Source organism: Taudactylus pleione, unplaced genomic scaffold (genome assembly GCF_031769625.1).
Source record: "Taudactylus pleione unplaced genomic scaffold, aTauple2 ptg000216l, whole genome shotgun sequence".
Lineage (NCBI taxonomy): Eukaryota > Metazoa > Chordata > Amphibia > Anura > Myobatrachidae > Taudactylus > Taudactylus pleione.
Genome location: NW_028284618.1, coordinates 1,856,142 through 1,873,448, shown reverse-complemented (window position 1 = coordinate 1,873,448; position 17,307 = coordinate 1,856,142). Strand labels below are relative to the sequence as shown.

At 46.1% G+C, this 17,307-nt stretch overlaps 1 protein-coding gene across 1 annotated transcript in view; it reads left to right on the top strand.

The window, feature by feature from the left end:
- MALRD1 (MAM and LDL receptor class A domain containing 1) overlaps window positions 1–17,307 on the top strand; it is a 612,799-nt gene that overhangs the window by 274,719 nt on the left and 320,773 nt on the right. Inside the window, exon 22 of the mRNA XM_088478591.1 lies at window positions 1,033–1,143. Coding sequence (XP_088334717.1) covers window positions 1,033–1,143 — 111 coding nt within the window. The remainder of the gene's footprint in view (window positions 1–1,032; window positions 1,144–17,307) is intronic.

Below are 17,307 nucleotides of genomic sequence, written 5' to 3'. Positions count from 1 at the left end.
ATTTTTTGAAGTTTTTAATAACATGAATAGTGTATATTATATGTAATTTATCCCTCACAATATAATATGCAGATATATATATTCAGACAAATATTTTAATTTGATCAAAATATAACCGATGCTTAATTATTAACCTGGTGACACATTCTGTACCATTGGCATCAGAGGCGCTTTTAGAGTTGGCTGATGTCATAATTGCCATAGAGTAGACACTTTTCTCCTGAGCTGATGCAACTTAATTAGTCACTTGTGATGTATTCTCTTTAAGCCTAGGAGCTTTACAAATCCCATAGTGACCTGTTTACAAACCTTGATTTAAAAGCACTTTCTGAGGTTGTAAAGTACTCTTAAAATAATAAGTCTGACATAGGTCTCACATTACAAGGCCTAGAGAATACAGTATGGCTAGTTTCACACTTGCCGGTTTTGACCGGGCAGCAAAGAGACACCCGTTTTTTTGCCGAGTGTGAAATATAGTTAAGCAGGGAAGCAGGTGGGTCCTTTCACACGGCCCGGGCACGGCACGGTTGCCGTGTTACAGCCGGGAATATCCCGTCCCGTCCCTGCACGCCAGTGGTGTATAGGAAACAATGTTTCCTTACACACACACCGGCCGGTTTATTTTAAAAGCGGCTCAAAGCCGCAGCTTGTGAAAGGCACTGAGTGCCTGAAAAACACCGTCCGGCTTCTGCCTGTTTCTTGGCCGGACGGCCAAAACCGGCAGGTGTGAAACTAGCCTATGGGAATAATATGGAAAATAAATCAAGAAGCTTTGTTTTGTTGCAGTTAGCTAAAACTATATGGACATTTTAACGGGTAAATCATGGGTGGGACTATCCCTGGTAATTAAGGACCTTTATTACGTGTGCCATATAATGTACATCAGAGAATCCATCACATGATACTCGTAAGATACAACCAAGTCACTGGAGATCTGCAACTTGTGTCTGTGGATAATCATTAAATCAAATGTGTTTTGTCATACTGTTTTTATTTGAATAGGCTGATGCCATCTTTTCCTCTAACCTACAGGTTCTCATTAAGTTTGGCAATGTGACCTATGAAATTTGGTTCCAGAGTGGTAAACAAGGAGCACAGTGGAAGAGAGCAGAAATCTATCTGGGAACATTGTCTGACTTTCAGGTTTGTTTGTTTTTTTAACTTTTATTTAAAGTCTACTGCAGAATTGCGCGCAAGCCAGCCACAAATACATTTATATTGTGTGCAAGGAAGTAAATACGGACATATGTCCGTATGTCATTTGTACACATCTATGCAACTGCACCGACCCAATCTATACACTTAGTTAAATAGCCTTCATTATTATCTCTTGCACTAGCCCTATCCTTTGTGTAGGAGATCTGCCTGCCACCCAATAATGTCCATTCTGTCACAAGTGGAGGCACAACAGGTACGTGTACAACTGTGAATTGCATGTAGATGTGTGTGCTCAGCTTCGGAGCATGTGCTGTGCAAAAAGTTGCAAGATCCATCCGCAGAACTGACTTATGTGCAGCATTGCATGTATCAGCCCCTTAGTGTGTTTCTCTGATTCCAAATGATTCATTGTAATATGTTTTGCCCCTCAAAGCTGAAACCAGCCTCTGCTTAATATTTATACTAGAACAATATCAGTGGCTCACTGGTCGGTCTCCAGTAGAGTTCCAGTAGACCTTGATAAGAGCTGTACAATGCTACAGACCCTGGGTCTCTAGTCCTCACTGTGACTAAGCTATGGAACTGTGAAGCTGGTCATTATTTACCATTAATAACTTGTGTGGCCCCTGTGTGTAGCAAATTTGGGTTCCTCACAGATCACCACCAATCTGTGGCATTACTAAAATATAACTCCCAAAGAGTAAACCCTATCCTTCACTCTTTACCTCTATGGATGTGTTGACTTGATTTAATAATTTTTTGTTTACTTTTGAAACTTAAATAACAATTGTTGAGTGATGCGTTTCATGTGCTTTTATACTTAAAGGGGGCAAATCAATTGTTGCGTGGGAGGTGATAATTAATGAGTGCCCAGTTTGGCAATTCAATTGTTCTGTGTGCTCATTAATTATCTCCCTCTTCACACCGTATTATACCTGGTTTAACCGTGTAAAACGGCTAAACCTGTCTATAGTCCTGGTTAGGGCACCCTAACCACGGGTTTCTTGCACATTTTAGCTCACCGCCTCCTGAGGGTGCGAGCAGGAATGCCCGCACTGGCGGCTATCATGCTCAGATGGAGCAATAATTGAATTGCTCCATCGGGCGACTTAAAAATATAGCCGCCAAAGTGTGCAAAATATGTTAATACTACTATACAAATAAGTACATTGCTATACAGGGCTGTTTCTAGGGGAGGGCGAGCCGAGCAATCACACGGGGCATGCAAACCCTGCATTTGCATGGCTTGCAACCCCACAGTACTACTACAGCCAGTACTACACCTTGGGTGGGCAGTGCTGGGCTCTTCTTGGAGCTCAGTAGTGCACACGGCTGTGACATATGGAGGTGCGATGTGCCTTTCCTATGATGTCACGTCGCGTCTCCCGCCTGCCCGCCTACCTGTCTTCCCTCCCATCTGCCCACTTGCCCGCCTGCCCTCCCTCCTCTCCACCCACATGCCCACCTGCACGCTGCAGCTCTGACTGCTCAGCTCCAGCGGCCAGAAGGTAACTGTGTGTAGTTTTTTTTTTTCTGTGGGGGAGCAATGTGCTTTTACTCTGTGGGGGAGCTATGTGCTTTTATTCTGTGGGGGAGCTATGTGCTTTTATTCTGTGGGGCAGCTATGTTATTTCCTCTGTGGGGGAGCAATGTGCTTTTATTCTGTGGGGGAGCAATGTTATTTCCTCTGTGGGGAAGCAATGTGCTTTTATTCTGTGGGGGAGCAATGTTATTTCCTCTGTGGGGGAGCAATGTGCTTTTATTCTGTGGGGGAGCAATGTGCTTTTATTCTGTGGGGGAGCTATGTGCTTTTATTCTGTGGAGGTGCAATGTGCTTTTTTTTTTTTCAACAATAATTTTTTATTGAATTCAGACAAAATTTGAAAAACAATAAGATACAGAAAATACAAAAGAAAGGAAAAAACACAGACATAAGGTACACATTATCAGGACATATATAAAATATATAATTACAAAATGTTCACATAGCAACATAAACAATATATTGTACAATAAACTATCTAGAATATACATAACATTACATTGAGGGATCACAAGATTACAGGGAAAGCAGTAGCTAGACCCTCAATTTTGACTCCCAATATTCGGACTGTCTAAGCCATCTAATAGGAGGACTGGAGGCAGAGTAAAATACCCCCGCTGTCTCAAACTCGCAATGTGATTGCACCTCTTTCTCGATAGCATCTAAACTGGGAATATAGGGGGTCATTCAGACCCGCTCGTGACGGAAGTTCGCTCGAAAGCGGGTCGATGTTTGGTGAATGCGCATGCGCACGACGGAGGTAGCTCGGTCGTGCGCATGCGCGAGACCCGGCGAGCGATGAGAAATACGTCGCTCGGGGTCTCGCACCAAAGGGGGCGTGCTGTCGATGGTGAGTGACAGCACGCCCCCTTTTAGGGGGCGTGCCAGGGGCGTGGCTGCCAGACGGAGGTGTTCCCATGGGAACGCCTACCGTCTGAGTCCGGCCCCACTGACATCAGTAATGATGTCAGTGGGAGTGATTTTGGCTCTGATAGACCGCAGGGTCTCGTCGCAAGTCCAATGGTCCATCATCATGGACGCTCGCATAAGCTGTGGGTGGTAACCCACAGCTATGCGAGCGTCCATGAGGCCGCTCCAAAAACAGGTAGGAGGGCCCTGATTCAGAGCGAGCGCTCTGGTCAGAGCGTTCAGCTCTGAATCAGGCCCTTAAAGTGTACGCCACTGTCGTGCCAGCAACAGTTTAGTGGCCAGGAAGACATGACGCATAATATAGCGAACATTATTGGTCAAGCCACCATGATATAGATGGAATAAAGCTATTAATGGATAAGGTGGGATTGAGACATTAAGTATTTTAAAGATTAGGTCAAACACTGATGACCATAACACTTTGATACGAGGGCATGACCAAAATATATGGATCAAAGAGCCCACATTTCTACAGTCACGCCAACACAAGTTGGATTGAGAGGGTCAAAAAGTATGCATTAGCACTAGGGGTGTGCACCGGCCACTTTTCGTGTTTTGTGTTTTGGTTTTGGATCTGGATCTTTCTTCGTGTTTTGGATCTGGATTGGTTTTGCCAAAACCATCCTTCCGTGTTTTGGGTTCTGGGTTTTGGATCTGTATTTTTTTGAAAAAAAGCATAAAAACAGCTAAAATCACAGAATTTGTGGGTTTTTCTACTCCTATGCTATTATTAACCTCAATAACCTTAATTTCCACTCATTTCCAGTCTATTCTGAACACCTCACACCTCACAATAGTGTTTTTATGTCCAAAAGGTTGCACCGAGGTAGCTGGATGACTATGCTAAGCGACACGAGTGGGCGGCACAAACACGTGGCCCATCTAGGAGTGACACTGCAGTGGCAGACAGGAAGGCAGTTTGAAAAACTAGGCCCAAAACAGTACATAATGCAAAGATAAAAAAAAGCTGCAAGATGGAATTGTCCTTGGGCCCTCCCAAGCACCCTTTTGTTGTATAAACAGGACATGCACACTTTAACAAACCAATCATTTCAGCGCCAGGGTCTACCACATGACTGTGGCTGAAATGGTTGGTTCGTTTGGGCCCCCACAAAACAAGCTGGCAATTAATCTGTCCCTGCACAAACTGGCTCTACGGAGGCAAGATGTCGTCCTCATCCTCCTCATCCACCCTCTTCAGTGTTTTGTACATCCTCATTCTCACAGAGTATTAATTCGTTCCCGCTGGAATCCACCACCACCACAGGTCCCTCTGTATGTTCTGGAGGCTGGTCTCCCTGGAAGAGTTGATAATTCATTTTTCTGAACCCCTTTATGTGGAAGCAACCTCCTACGCCTTTCGCTGACAAGGTTCCCGGCTGCACTAAACACTCTTTCGGAGTACACACTGGAGGGGGGGCAACTCAGGTAAAATAGAGCCAGTTTGTACAGGGGCCTCCAAATTGCCTCTTTTTCCTGCCAGTACAGGTACGGACTGTCTGACATGCCTACTTGGATGCTGTCACCGTTGTAATCCTCCACCATTCTGTCAATGGTGACAGTATCATATGCAGTGACAGTAGACATGTCAGAAATTGTTGCCAGGTCCTTCAGTCCAGGCCAGATGTCCAAACTTGGTCCTGCCTGCCCTGTATCACCACCAGCGGGTTGCTTAGGATACCTAAGTTTTTTCCTGGCAGCCCCAGTTGCGGGAGAAAATGAATAAGGAGCTGTTGACGTGTCACGTTCCGCTTAAGCTGACAGTGTTTTCACCAGCAGGTCTTTGCACCTCTGCAGGCTTGTGTCGGCCGGAAAGAGAGACACCACATAGGCTTTAAACCTAGGATCGAGCACGGTGGCCAAAATGTAGTGGTCTGATTTCAACAGATTGACCACCCTGGAATCCTGGCAAAGCGAATGAAGGGCTTCATCCACAAGTCCCACATGCCGAGCGGAATCGCTCCTCCTTCACTTTCTCCAGCTGCTTCTGCAAAAGCCTGATGAGGGGAATGACCTGACTCAAACTGGCAGTGTCTGAACCTTGCACAACACGGAAATCATTCTCCACTGCGCTTGAATCAGGTACATAACCCCTCCTTTGCCTTCATCATAGGTGAATGTATAGGCTTGAATGGCCTTTTGCTGCTCCTCCATCCTCTGAAGCATATAGAGTTCCACCGCGTCTCAACCTCTTGCTTCAGGTGATGGCGGGGCAGGTTCAAGAGTGTTTGCTGGCGTTCCAGTCTTCGGCACGCAGTCACTGAATGGCGAAAGTGGCCAGAAATTTTTCGGCCCACCCAAAGCATCTCCTGCACGCCCCTGTCGCTTTTCAGAAAATTCTGCACCACCAAATGTATTGTGTGAGCAAAACATGGGACGTGCTGGAATTTGCCCAGATGTAATGCCCGCACAATATTGGTGGCGTTGTCAGATATCACAAATCCCCAGGAGAGTCTAAGTGGGGTAAGCCACTGGGCGATGATTTCCCTCAGTTTCTCTAAGAGGTTATCGGCGGTGTGCCTCTTACTGAAACCGGTGATACACAGCGTAGCCTGCCTTGGAACGAGCTGGCGTTTCTGAGATGCTGCTACTGGTGACGCTGCTGTTGTTGCTGCGTAAGGTGATACATCTACCCAGTGGGCTGTCACAGTCATATAGTCCTTAGTCTGCCCTGTTCCACTTGTCCACATGTCCGTGGTTAAGTGGACATTGGGTACAACCGCATTTTTCAGGACACTGAGGACCCTTTTTCTGACGTTTCTGTACAGTCTCGGTATCGCCTGCCTAGTGAAGTGGAATCTAGACGGGATTTGGAACCGGGGACACACTACCTCCATCAATTGTCTAAATCCCACTGCACTAATGGCGGATAACGGACACACGTCTAACACCAACATAGCAGTCAGGGCATCAGTTATACATTTTGCTTCAGGATGACTGCTGTCGTACTTCATGCTCCTCGCTAAGGACTGTTGGAGGGTCAATTGTTTGGTAAAAGTAGTGGTGTTTCTACTTCCTCTCTGGGATGATGAACGACTCCTAGCAGCAACGCAGCAACAGCAGCAGCGGCAGCAGTAGGCGTAGCAATGCAGGATCCTCCGGAGGAATCCCGGATAGGAGAGTCAGTCATGCCAGTGACATGGCCTGCAGGACTACTTCCGATCCTGACTAAGGAAGAAATTGATGAGGAGGGAGTTGACGGTGTGGTTTGCAGGCGCTTGGATACAACAGGACAAAGGGATTTAGGTGTCCCTGGACTGCTTACAGTCTTAGCCAAAGTTTCTGAACTTGACAGTAACTTTTTATGAACGTGCTGCAGGTGACGTATAAGGGAGGATGTTCCTAGGTGGTTAACGTTCCTACCCCTACTTATTTCACCTGTGTATCATATTGCAAGACAGTTGTTGTCCGGATTTGGATAGAAATATTGCCAGACCAAAGAGGTGGAATGTTTGGTATTCTGCACAGGCATGACCGTGATGGGCTTTTTCATCCCATGGACAGCAAATGTCTCCCCCGGAGCCTGATTTAAACAAACCACATCACCATCAGAATCCTCCTCGCCAACTTCCTCCTCAGCGCCAGCTACACCAGTATCCTCATCCTGTTGTACTTCAACAGTGACATCTTCAATTTGCATATCAGCAAGTGGACTGTGGGTGCTCCTTTCAGCACTTGCAGAGGGCGTGCAAATGGTGGAAAGAGCCACCTCTTCCCGTCCAGTGCTGGGAAGGTCAGGCATTGCAACCGCCACCACACTTGGACTCTCCTTGGGGATTTGTGATATCTTCTTAGAATGCACAGTTCTTCGCTGTGCTTTTGCCAGCTTAACTCATTTGATTTTTTTAGTTGGGAGGAGGGCTTCCATCGTCATGTGAAGCTGAACCACTAGTCATGAACATAGGGAAAGACCTTAGACGTTCCTTGCCACTCCGTGTCGTAAATGGAATATTGGCAAGTTTACGTTTCTCCTCAGATGATTTAAATGTTTTTTTTAAGGTCATTTTCCTGAACTTTGTCATTTGGGATTGCATATGCCCTCTACTATGACATTGGGCATTGGCTTTGGCAGACGACATTGATGGCATGTTATCGTCTATGGCCCTCATTCAGAGCCGTACGCTCTGAGCAGAGCGCACGCTCTGAATGAGGGCCGGGCTCCATTTTCATGGAGCGTCCTCCTGGACGCTCGTATAGCTGTGGGTCACCACCCACAGGCTATACGAGCGTGCATTGTGATGGTCGCGATGGTCGAGACCATCGCGACCATCGAATTTGCGAGCCGGAGCCTGCGGTAGAGGTTTTCAACCGCAAGCTCCGGAGTGATTTTGGCTCTATCAGAGACAAAATCACTCCCACTGACATCACTAGTGATGTCAGTGGGCCGGCTTCTGATGGGAGGCGTTCCCGTGGGAACGCCCCCGTCAGGGAGGCACGCCCCCGGCACGCCCACCAAAGGGTGCGTGCTGTCAATCAACATTGACAGCACGCCCCCTTTGATCGGACACAACGAGCGAAGGACTTTCCTTCGCTCGTCGAGTCTGGCGCATGCGCATGACGGAGCTCCCTCCGTCGTGCGCATGCTCAGTCCATAACATCGACCCACTTGCGAGCGGACAGCCGCTCGCGAGTGGGTCTGAATCAGGCCCTATGTCATGACTAGTGGCAGCAGCTTCAGCACTAGGAGGAAGTGGTTCTTGATCTTTCCCTATTTTATTTTTATCGGAGAAAGTTTGGTTCTCCATTTAGGTTATATTGATATATACGTGCGGCTAAGGCGCACACCAACACAGAAAATATTTTTTTATTTTTGTTGGAGACTAGTGCACTTTGTGGGTTACACCACCCTTTAAGAAATGAGCCAGCTTACTCTTTACTTATGGGACACAGGCGCATGCTTGGCGCTGCTCCTTTGTTGATGCACATGCAGCTACAGTGCACACAATTCACAAAGACAGAAAAAAAAAGAATTTTTTATTTTTTGTGGAGCGCACATTGAGGGTTACACCACCCTTTAACAGACAGACGCACGCTTGGCACTGCTGCTTTGAGGATGCACATACAGTACACACAATTCACAAACACAGAAGAAAATGTTTTTTTTTGTTGGAGTGCACTTTGGGGGCTTACACCACCCTTTAAGAGATGAGCCAGCCTGCCCTTTACTTATGGGACACAGGCGCACGCTTGGTGCTGCTCCTTTGTTGATTACGTGCAGCCACAGTGCACACAATTCACAAACACATAAAATAATTTTTTATTTTGTTTGGAGTGCACTTTGGGGGTTACACCACCCTTTAACAGACGAGCCAGCCGGCCCTTTACTTATGTCACAGGCGCACGCTTGGCGCTACTTTGTTGATGCACGTGCGGCCACAGTGCACACAATTCACAAACACAGAAAATAATTTTTTGTTTGGAGTGCACTTTGGGGGTTACAGCACCCTTTGACAGACAAGCCAGCCGTCCCATTACTTATGGGACACAGGTGCACGCTTGGCGCTGCTCCTTTGTTGATGCACGTGCAGCCACAGTGCACACCGTCGTGCGCATGCGCGAGACCCGTATAGCAACGGGCAAGCCGCCGCTATGGGTCTCACTACAAAGGGGGCGTGCTGTCGATGGTGAGTGACAACATGACCCCTTTGGTGGGAGTGCCTGCCCAGACGGAGGCGTTCCTATGGTCTCTGACCATCGCGACCATCACCCGAACGACCGCAACAGAGGCGGGCGGTCAGGATGCAAGTGGCCGCCCAGTTTCTGAGCGACCGCTTGCATCCTCCGACCGCCTCTGAATGAGGCCCTATATATGGAGAGGGAGTAATACTACCAAGCCAATGTCTCAATTGTAGGTACTTGAAAAAGTCTCTGGAAGGGAGAGAAAATAATGATTGAAGCTGGGTATATGATAACAGAGAATCAGGAGCAGTTACGTCATCTAAGGTTAAGATTCCTCGGGCCTTTCAAGTGTCAAAAGATAGATTCGGAATCAAGGTACCGTAGCTAATCCCTCAAGGGAAAAGTTAGCAGAGGGAAGGACACTGGGCTTGATTCAGACCCGGTCACAAGCGCTCGCAACTGGGTCGATGGTGGCCCAGAGCGCATGCGCACGATGGAGCCGGCTCCGTCGTGCGCATGCGCAAGACCCAGATAGCGGATAGCCATTGCTCCGGCTCTCGTACCAAAGGGGGTGTGCTGTCGATGTTGAGTGACAGCACGCCCCCTTTGGTGGGCGGGCCGGAGGAGTGGCTACCCAAACTGAGGCATTCCCATGTCAACGCCTGCGTTTGGGGCCGGCCCTACTGACATCACGAGTGATGTCAGTGGGAGAGATTTCGGCTCTGTTAGAGCCGAAATCTCTCTGGGGCTTGCGGCAATGAGACCCTACCACAAGGGTCTCATCGCAAGCCCGATGGTCGCGATGGTCTTGACCATCGTGACCACCTTCCTGGCTGCTCGCTATAGCTGTGGGTGGTCACCCACAGCTATGCGAGTGGCCAGGAGGCCGTTCTAAAAAAAAAATAGCCCGGCCCTGATTCAGAGCGAGCACTCTATCAGAGCATCCGGCTCTGAATCAGGGCCACTGTCCGATGTTATTGTGGCTAATTCAAGCCATGCTTTACGGGAGTTGGAAACTGACACTGACCTTCCCAAAGCCCTCACGGATTCTGATGAAGGAAGCCATAAACAGTCTGTAAGAGGGAATGGGAAAACCATATTACGTTCCAAGAGAGCCCACGATTTTGGATTATCCTGAGTAAACTAAGTATTAAGTTGGGAGATCATTGTAGCTAGTTGATAACATCATAAATCTGGGTAAGCTAATCCCCCCTCCGATTTTGGATAAGACAAAGTCTTCCTAGCTAATCTAGGTTTCTTGCCCTTCCATATATACTTAATAAATACTGCGTGGACCCTATTAAGAGTTGTTTTGGGTACTAATATAGGAATTGTCCGAAATAAATATAGAATTTTCGGTAGAATCACCATTTTTATGGCCGATATGCGACCCAACCAGGGTATATTTTGCATCATCCAATCAGTTGTTAATGATGTTACACTTCGCAACAGAGGTAAATAATTAGCCGATATTAAATTATTAGTAGTGGGAGTTAAATGAATACCAAGATAGTTGATACTATTCTCTTGCCAGGAATATGAATGATTCTGATTTTAGGGATTGTATCATTGTCGAAGAGAAATTAATAGGCAAAGCTCTGGTTTTGGATACGTTTAATTTATAAGATACTCTAGAGTAGGTTTCTAGTATTGAATGTAAGTAAGGTAGGAAGGTAGTAGGGTTCATGAGGGTCAGAAGGACATCATCCGCAAACATACTGACTTTATATGTCTGAATGAATAAAACTGGTCCTTGAATAAATTGGTGAGATTGTATGGTTTCCACTAGAGGTTCAATCGCTAATGCGAACATTAGTGGGGATAAAGGGCATCCCTGCCGCGTACCATTAGTAATTGGAAATACTGATGATAAAATACCGTTAACAAAAATTCCAGCTGAAGCGTTGGAATATAATGCTGCTATTGATGAAAGTGCTAAGCCCTTGAAACCAAATTTGCAAAGGACAGCATGAAGGTACCCCCAGTGCAACCTATCAAATGCCTTCTCGGCGTCTAATGCTAACAACAAAAGGGGCTGGTCTATTTTGGAGAAGGCATCCACTATATCATTCACTCGTCTCGTATTGTCAGAAGACTGGTGTCCTTGAACAAATCCAACCTGGTCCCGATGGATAAGTGTAGGAAGTAAAGGATTGATCCGATTTGCAATTAATTTAGCTTAAATTTTGACATCTATATTAAGGAGTGCAATTGTGCGATAATTTGGTAGTAAGGTCTGATTTTTTCCCAGGTTTAGGAAATGCTACGATCCTCGCCTCAAGCATTCCTTTTGGGAAAGATCCCAGCCTGGAAGCCTCATTAAACAGCTGAACTAGGAGTGGGGATAAGGTATTTGTGATTTTTTTGTAAAATGAATTGGTGTATCCATCTGGACCAGGGGCCTTCTCCATTGGAAGGGTTTTAATAACAGAATCAATTTTCTCACTGGACCACTGTTGCTCAAGTAAGCGAAGCGAGTCGGGATCTAGCGAAGGTAGGTTAAGTTTTTCCAAAACGTTTGCTACAGTATATCAACCTTCGTTGGTTGGTAGACCTCAGAATCTGCATGTAACTTGTACAGGGTGGTATAGTACTCAGCAAAGGCATCAGCTATAGAGAAAGGATGTGATATTATCTTGCCTCCTAAAGTAAATATCAATCTAATGCGGTTCCTCGCTTGTTTGTCTCTTAATTTCCTTGCAAGCATACATCCTGCCCTGTCCCCCTGAACATAAAATGTTTGTTTTAATTTGAATAGGGACTTGTGAACCTCTTTCAGTGCCAATGCATTCCATTCCTCTCGGACTTTGAGGAGTTCACAATAAATTTTATCATTGGACGGGTCCATCTTATGTTTAAATTCTAGATCAAAGAGTCGAGATTCTATATCAGCCTGAAGTGACACTGCCATCTTACGCATACGTGCTGCGGCTTGAATGGCCGATCCCCTTACCACTGCTTTTAAAGCACACCAGAATGCAAATAGGGATGTATCTTCTGGTTCATTAGTCTCCAAAACTAATGAAAGGGAGTTAGCTATAGTATGTTCAGCTTTTAAATTTAGGAGAAGATGTTCACCTAACCGCCAGGGACCAGGAGGGGTTCTGGAATGGGTAATATCCCAACATAGGGATAACGCTGCATGATCGGACCAGGTGACTGGCAATATAGAGGTTCGAGTGATAAATTGAAGTGTCCATTTGTCCGAAAGGGCCAAGTCAATATGCAAATAAGATTTATGGATGTGGGAATAGAAGGTGTAATCTTTTTCACCAGGGTGTTTGGCCCTTCATACATCCTACAAATCGTATTCACATAAAACACGCTTGAATAGGTGGGAATTGTCTTCAGTGGGTCGGGAGTGGGCTGTAATTTTAACAGATGATTTATCAAGAGAGGGACCGAGAACCATATTAAAATCTCCCAGAATCAGAATTGACCCTTTACTACAAGATTGGAGAGATGCACAGAATTTCCTAATAAAAGCGGGTTGTTTGGTATTTGGGGCATATATTGAGACAATTGTCACTTGTTTATTATCTGAAAGACCTATGAGTATTAAATATCTGCCTTCCTTGTCTGCTATTTGTTCTTGCATTACAAAGTTACAAGAATTAGAGAAAAGTATTGTGACCTCTGCTTTCTTAGAGGGTCCATTAGACATGTAGCATTTAGGAAATTTGGAATCAGAAAACTGGGGAGGGGAAGAGAGGAGGAAATGGGTCTCCTGTAGTGCAATGATGTGAGCCTTAGCTTTGGCAAAATATTTGTGGGACGATCTCCTTTTATTAGGGGAATTGAGACCCTTAGTATTCAGTGAGAGAATCTTAACCATTGGGCAAGAGCAATGACATGCTGAGGACCATTGCACATATAAACATAATGCAAGAACATATATATCTATCTGTGTACCAGGAAAAAAAAAGAAAAAAAAGGAGATTATTCAACATAATGGATAGTTAATACATACATAAAAACAGGAAAAATAGTACCAAAAATAAACTACAAAAGACCGCCACCAGTGGCGGCACATTGGGGGGTATGTGGCAGAGGATATGGACCTCCATCATTCAAAGTCAGCCATACATAGATAAAGAAGTAGTACAAACTACAATGCAAAAAAAAATAAACAGATGTTGTCCCTATATTTTGCTGGTCCCAGGAAAACTAAAAAACTGTTATCAATCTGCAGATTAATATTAATATTAATAGGGGGATATGGAATGTGGGTCTCCATATGACCAAAAAAGGATCTACTCTGAAAATGGTGGTATACTAGATAACACATTAAACCAGTAAGAGAAACCATAATACAATTAACTATCCTCTGTGGTAGAGAAGAACCAAAAACAATTTTAAACCCCATAGGATCAAGTTTAGGGCATATTATAATTAACATTTCCACAGTTGTTGCGGGGGAAAAAACAGTTAAATTCTGATTACAGTGGTTGAAAGCATTGGAGACAATACGTATGAGGTTAGTATCCCTAACAATGATCGCAACCAACTATAGAGCATTCTCGCTCATGTGAATACATTAAGTTACATAGAAACCCCTCCCCCTGAAAGTATAACATAAATTTAGGACAACATAATTGTAGTAAAGGTGAACAGAGGCGAATATGAAAGGATATCATGTCGATGAGGCCGCTTGCGACCATTCCCTTTCGATCCGCGGACTGCCTGGTAACCTCAATGATATGTCCTGTATATTCCAGGATACTAACTGCTGTATGCCATCTTCGGGGGTAGAAAAAACGTTAATGGAGCATTTCGTCTTATTAGCAACTTGGTGGGAAATCCCCAACGATAAGGAATATCCGCTTTTTGAAGGGCTCTGGTGACCGGTAGGAAGGATCATCGGAGGGCCAAAGTAGCCGCAGAAATGTCCCCGAATATTTGGAGGTCACCTAGAATCGGAGTAGAGAAATCTGATGGCCTAGCTGCACGTAGTATAGATTCTTTAATATGGAAATAATGGAGACGCATTAAGGTGTCTCTAGAGGCTCCAGGTGGAGCGGTACGCCCCTTGGGTAGACGGTGTATGCGATCCAGGAGGAAATCGGTAATTGAGGTGGTCGGAAGTAGCTTCATAAATAAATCTGTTGCATACTGCTTCAGGTCTGCATTGGAGACTTATTCCGGAATACCGCGGATATTAATATTATTGCGTCTGGACCAGTCTTCGAGGTCCACCACTTTGCTCTTGAGTGAGATTACTTATGCCTGGAGTTCCTCGTGTTGGTTGATCAATTCGTTGTGGGATTTAACCACTTCCTCTAATTTATTTTCGAGGTGATCAGCGCGGGTTCCCAATCATCAACCGATCTTTGGCACGTTTGTAGAGCAGTTGTAAAGTCAGCAGAAATATCTGCTTTAAAAGATGCTAATAGCAGCTTCATGGATCCCATTGTAACGGGGGCATCATCTGCCATATTGCACTGTTGTGTCGGCAAAGGGGGAGAAAAGTCAAAAGGTGCACTGAGAGCAGACAGTTGTTTAGAACTCCTATCTTGTGCTGGATGTGTTTTATGTGATTGAGACGGTGGTGACGGCTTAAAGAAGCTTATTGGTGGGACTGCTGGGGTAGGTTTCTGACATTTAAGACCCATAATGATACAGGCAGTAATCCGATGGAATAGTGAGAGCTAGTGATAATAAGCAATACATATATCAGAATCAATGCAGATTGCGGTGCAATTTGTATTTCAATAAAATGTCATATCATATCATAACAAGAACGATGGAGGTTATCGGTGTGTTTAACGCAGGAACATTTTCCAGATAGCTAGCTCCGGGAAGATAGTAGTAATAGTAACAATATGGAGGGCTTGTAGACTGCTGATAAATGAGACATCACCCTGCAGAGCACTTTATGTTTGGTCAAGGTAGCCACTGTAGGTATACCATCAGATTATTTTTGTAACTGCCCTTGTACTGTAAGACTGTAAAGGAAATCCAATTCCTACAAAGGCATATGAATTAGATGAAAAGCTGCCCCTGATTGACTTGGAGATATTGTGGGAAAGTACCTGTTTGCAGGAGATAAAAATCTCCTGTGTGTGTCCTCTGAGATGACCGGGTGCTGAGCTCAGCTGAGCTGATGATTCCTGTTATATGCAGTGGGGGACCTGTGCAAGCGATGTAGGGCCACCTGTCCGACAGCAGAGGCCCGGACTCCAGACAGCACAGCAGCCGCTGTCTCCTATCTGATGTCCCACAGCCAGCCGCCAGTCATGTGCGGCGCTGCTAAAGGTGGAGGAAGGCACTCCCGCGGCTCCCAGTCTCCTCCAGATCATGTCGCAGGCAGGAAGGCCGGCCGCTTCACCCCTCCAGGTATGTGGACCAGCCGTGGAAGGTCCTGTCGGCAGCACCGCGGCGGGTTGAGAGTCGGGCAGGCAGAGGATATCACTTGCGGGAAAGGCCTCAGAGTCCAGCTGTCCAGGTCAGACACATGGCGGAGGTTCCCCCGACATGGTCAGGATAATAGCCGGGTACTTCAGTGAGGCAGCTGGGATCCCGATGAGATGGCAGTGGGTATTAGCTGCTCTCCTGGGACTTACTGTGGAGCTCAGAAATAAGCGTCCACCATCTTGGGCTACCAAGCCACGCCCCCCCAGTATATCTTATTAATTAAAAATATTATTGGTAGGGCCTCTCACACACCTTAATCTGACCCTGGTGCCTTCCTTGCTGGCCGGGCTGCGTACAGCGCGCTCTATTCTGTTTGGCTACGTCACGCAGGGGAGGTGGACGGCTCTAGCTGGCATAGTTGGCGGGATCCGCCATGTTGTGGCGTCCGAACCCTACGTCACTGCAATGTGCTTTTATTCTGTGGGGGAGCAATGTGCTTTTATTCTATGGAGGAGCTATGTTATTTCCTCTGTGGGTGAGCAATGTGCTTTTTTCTGTGGGGGAGCAATGTGCTTTTATTCTGTGGAGGAGCTATGTTGTTTCCTCTGTGGGGGAGCAATGTGCTTCTCTGTGGGGGAGCAATGTGTTTCTCTGTGCGGGAGCAATGTGCTTTTTTCTGTGGGGGAGCAATGTGCTTTTATTCTGTGGGGGAGCTATGTGCTTTTATTCTGTGGGGGAGCTATGTGCATTTATTCCATGGGGGAGCTATGTGCTTTTATTCTGTGGGGGAGCAATGTGCTTTTATTCTGTGGAGGAGCTATGTTATTTCCTCTGTGGGGGAGCAATGTGCTTTTATTCTGTGGGGGAGCTATGTGCTTTTATTCTGTGGAGGAGCAATGTGCTTTTATTCTGTGGAGGAGCTATGTTATTTCATCTGTGGGGGAGCAATGTGCTTTTATTCTGTAGGGGAGCTATGTGCTTTTATTCAGTGGGGGAGCAATGTGCTTGTATTCTGTGGAGGAGCTATGGGCCTGATTCAGAGCCACTCGTAAGCGGCCGCTCGTTTGCTCCGAGCGATGTTCGCACAACTGCGCATGCGTATGGGTTGTAATACGCATGCGCGAACCAGTCATTGCGGTCGGAAATTGTGTGCTCGCAAAATAGCGAATGCCTGCTATTTTGAGTGACAGAATGAGGCATTTGTGGGTGATGACAGGGGAAGGTGCTTGAAAACGGGGAGTGGTGATCCGAACGCAGGCGTGCCAAACGCTCAAAACGGGTGTTTTAAGGGTGTGCATAATTAACAAAGCAGCGTCATCGACCACGTCACTTGGTTGTTTCTTAGCCTGAACTGTTCGCATGATTGCGGTAGGAAAATCCAACCACAAGCACTGCGAGCAGTTCAGACGCCTTTCGATGTACTCGATTAATCAAATAAATAGCGGAGATGACGTAGGATGCGAGCGGTCAGGGGGCGTTTTTTAAAAAATAGCGAGCGCATGTTTCGTTCGCTCGTTCAGACATAGATGCGTCAACAGACCGCAAAGAGCGATTGCTGTATTTAAATATTCGGCCCCATTTTCTGAACGAGCGAGCGCAAATAGCGTCTGGCTCTGAATCAGGCCCAATGTTATTTCCTCTGTGCGGGAGCAATGTGCTTTAATTCTGTGTGGGGAGCAATGTGCTTTTTTCTGTGGGGGAGC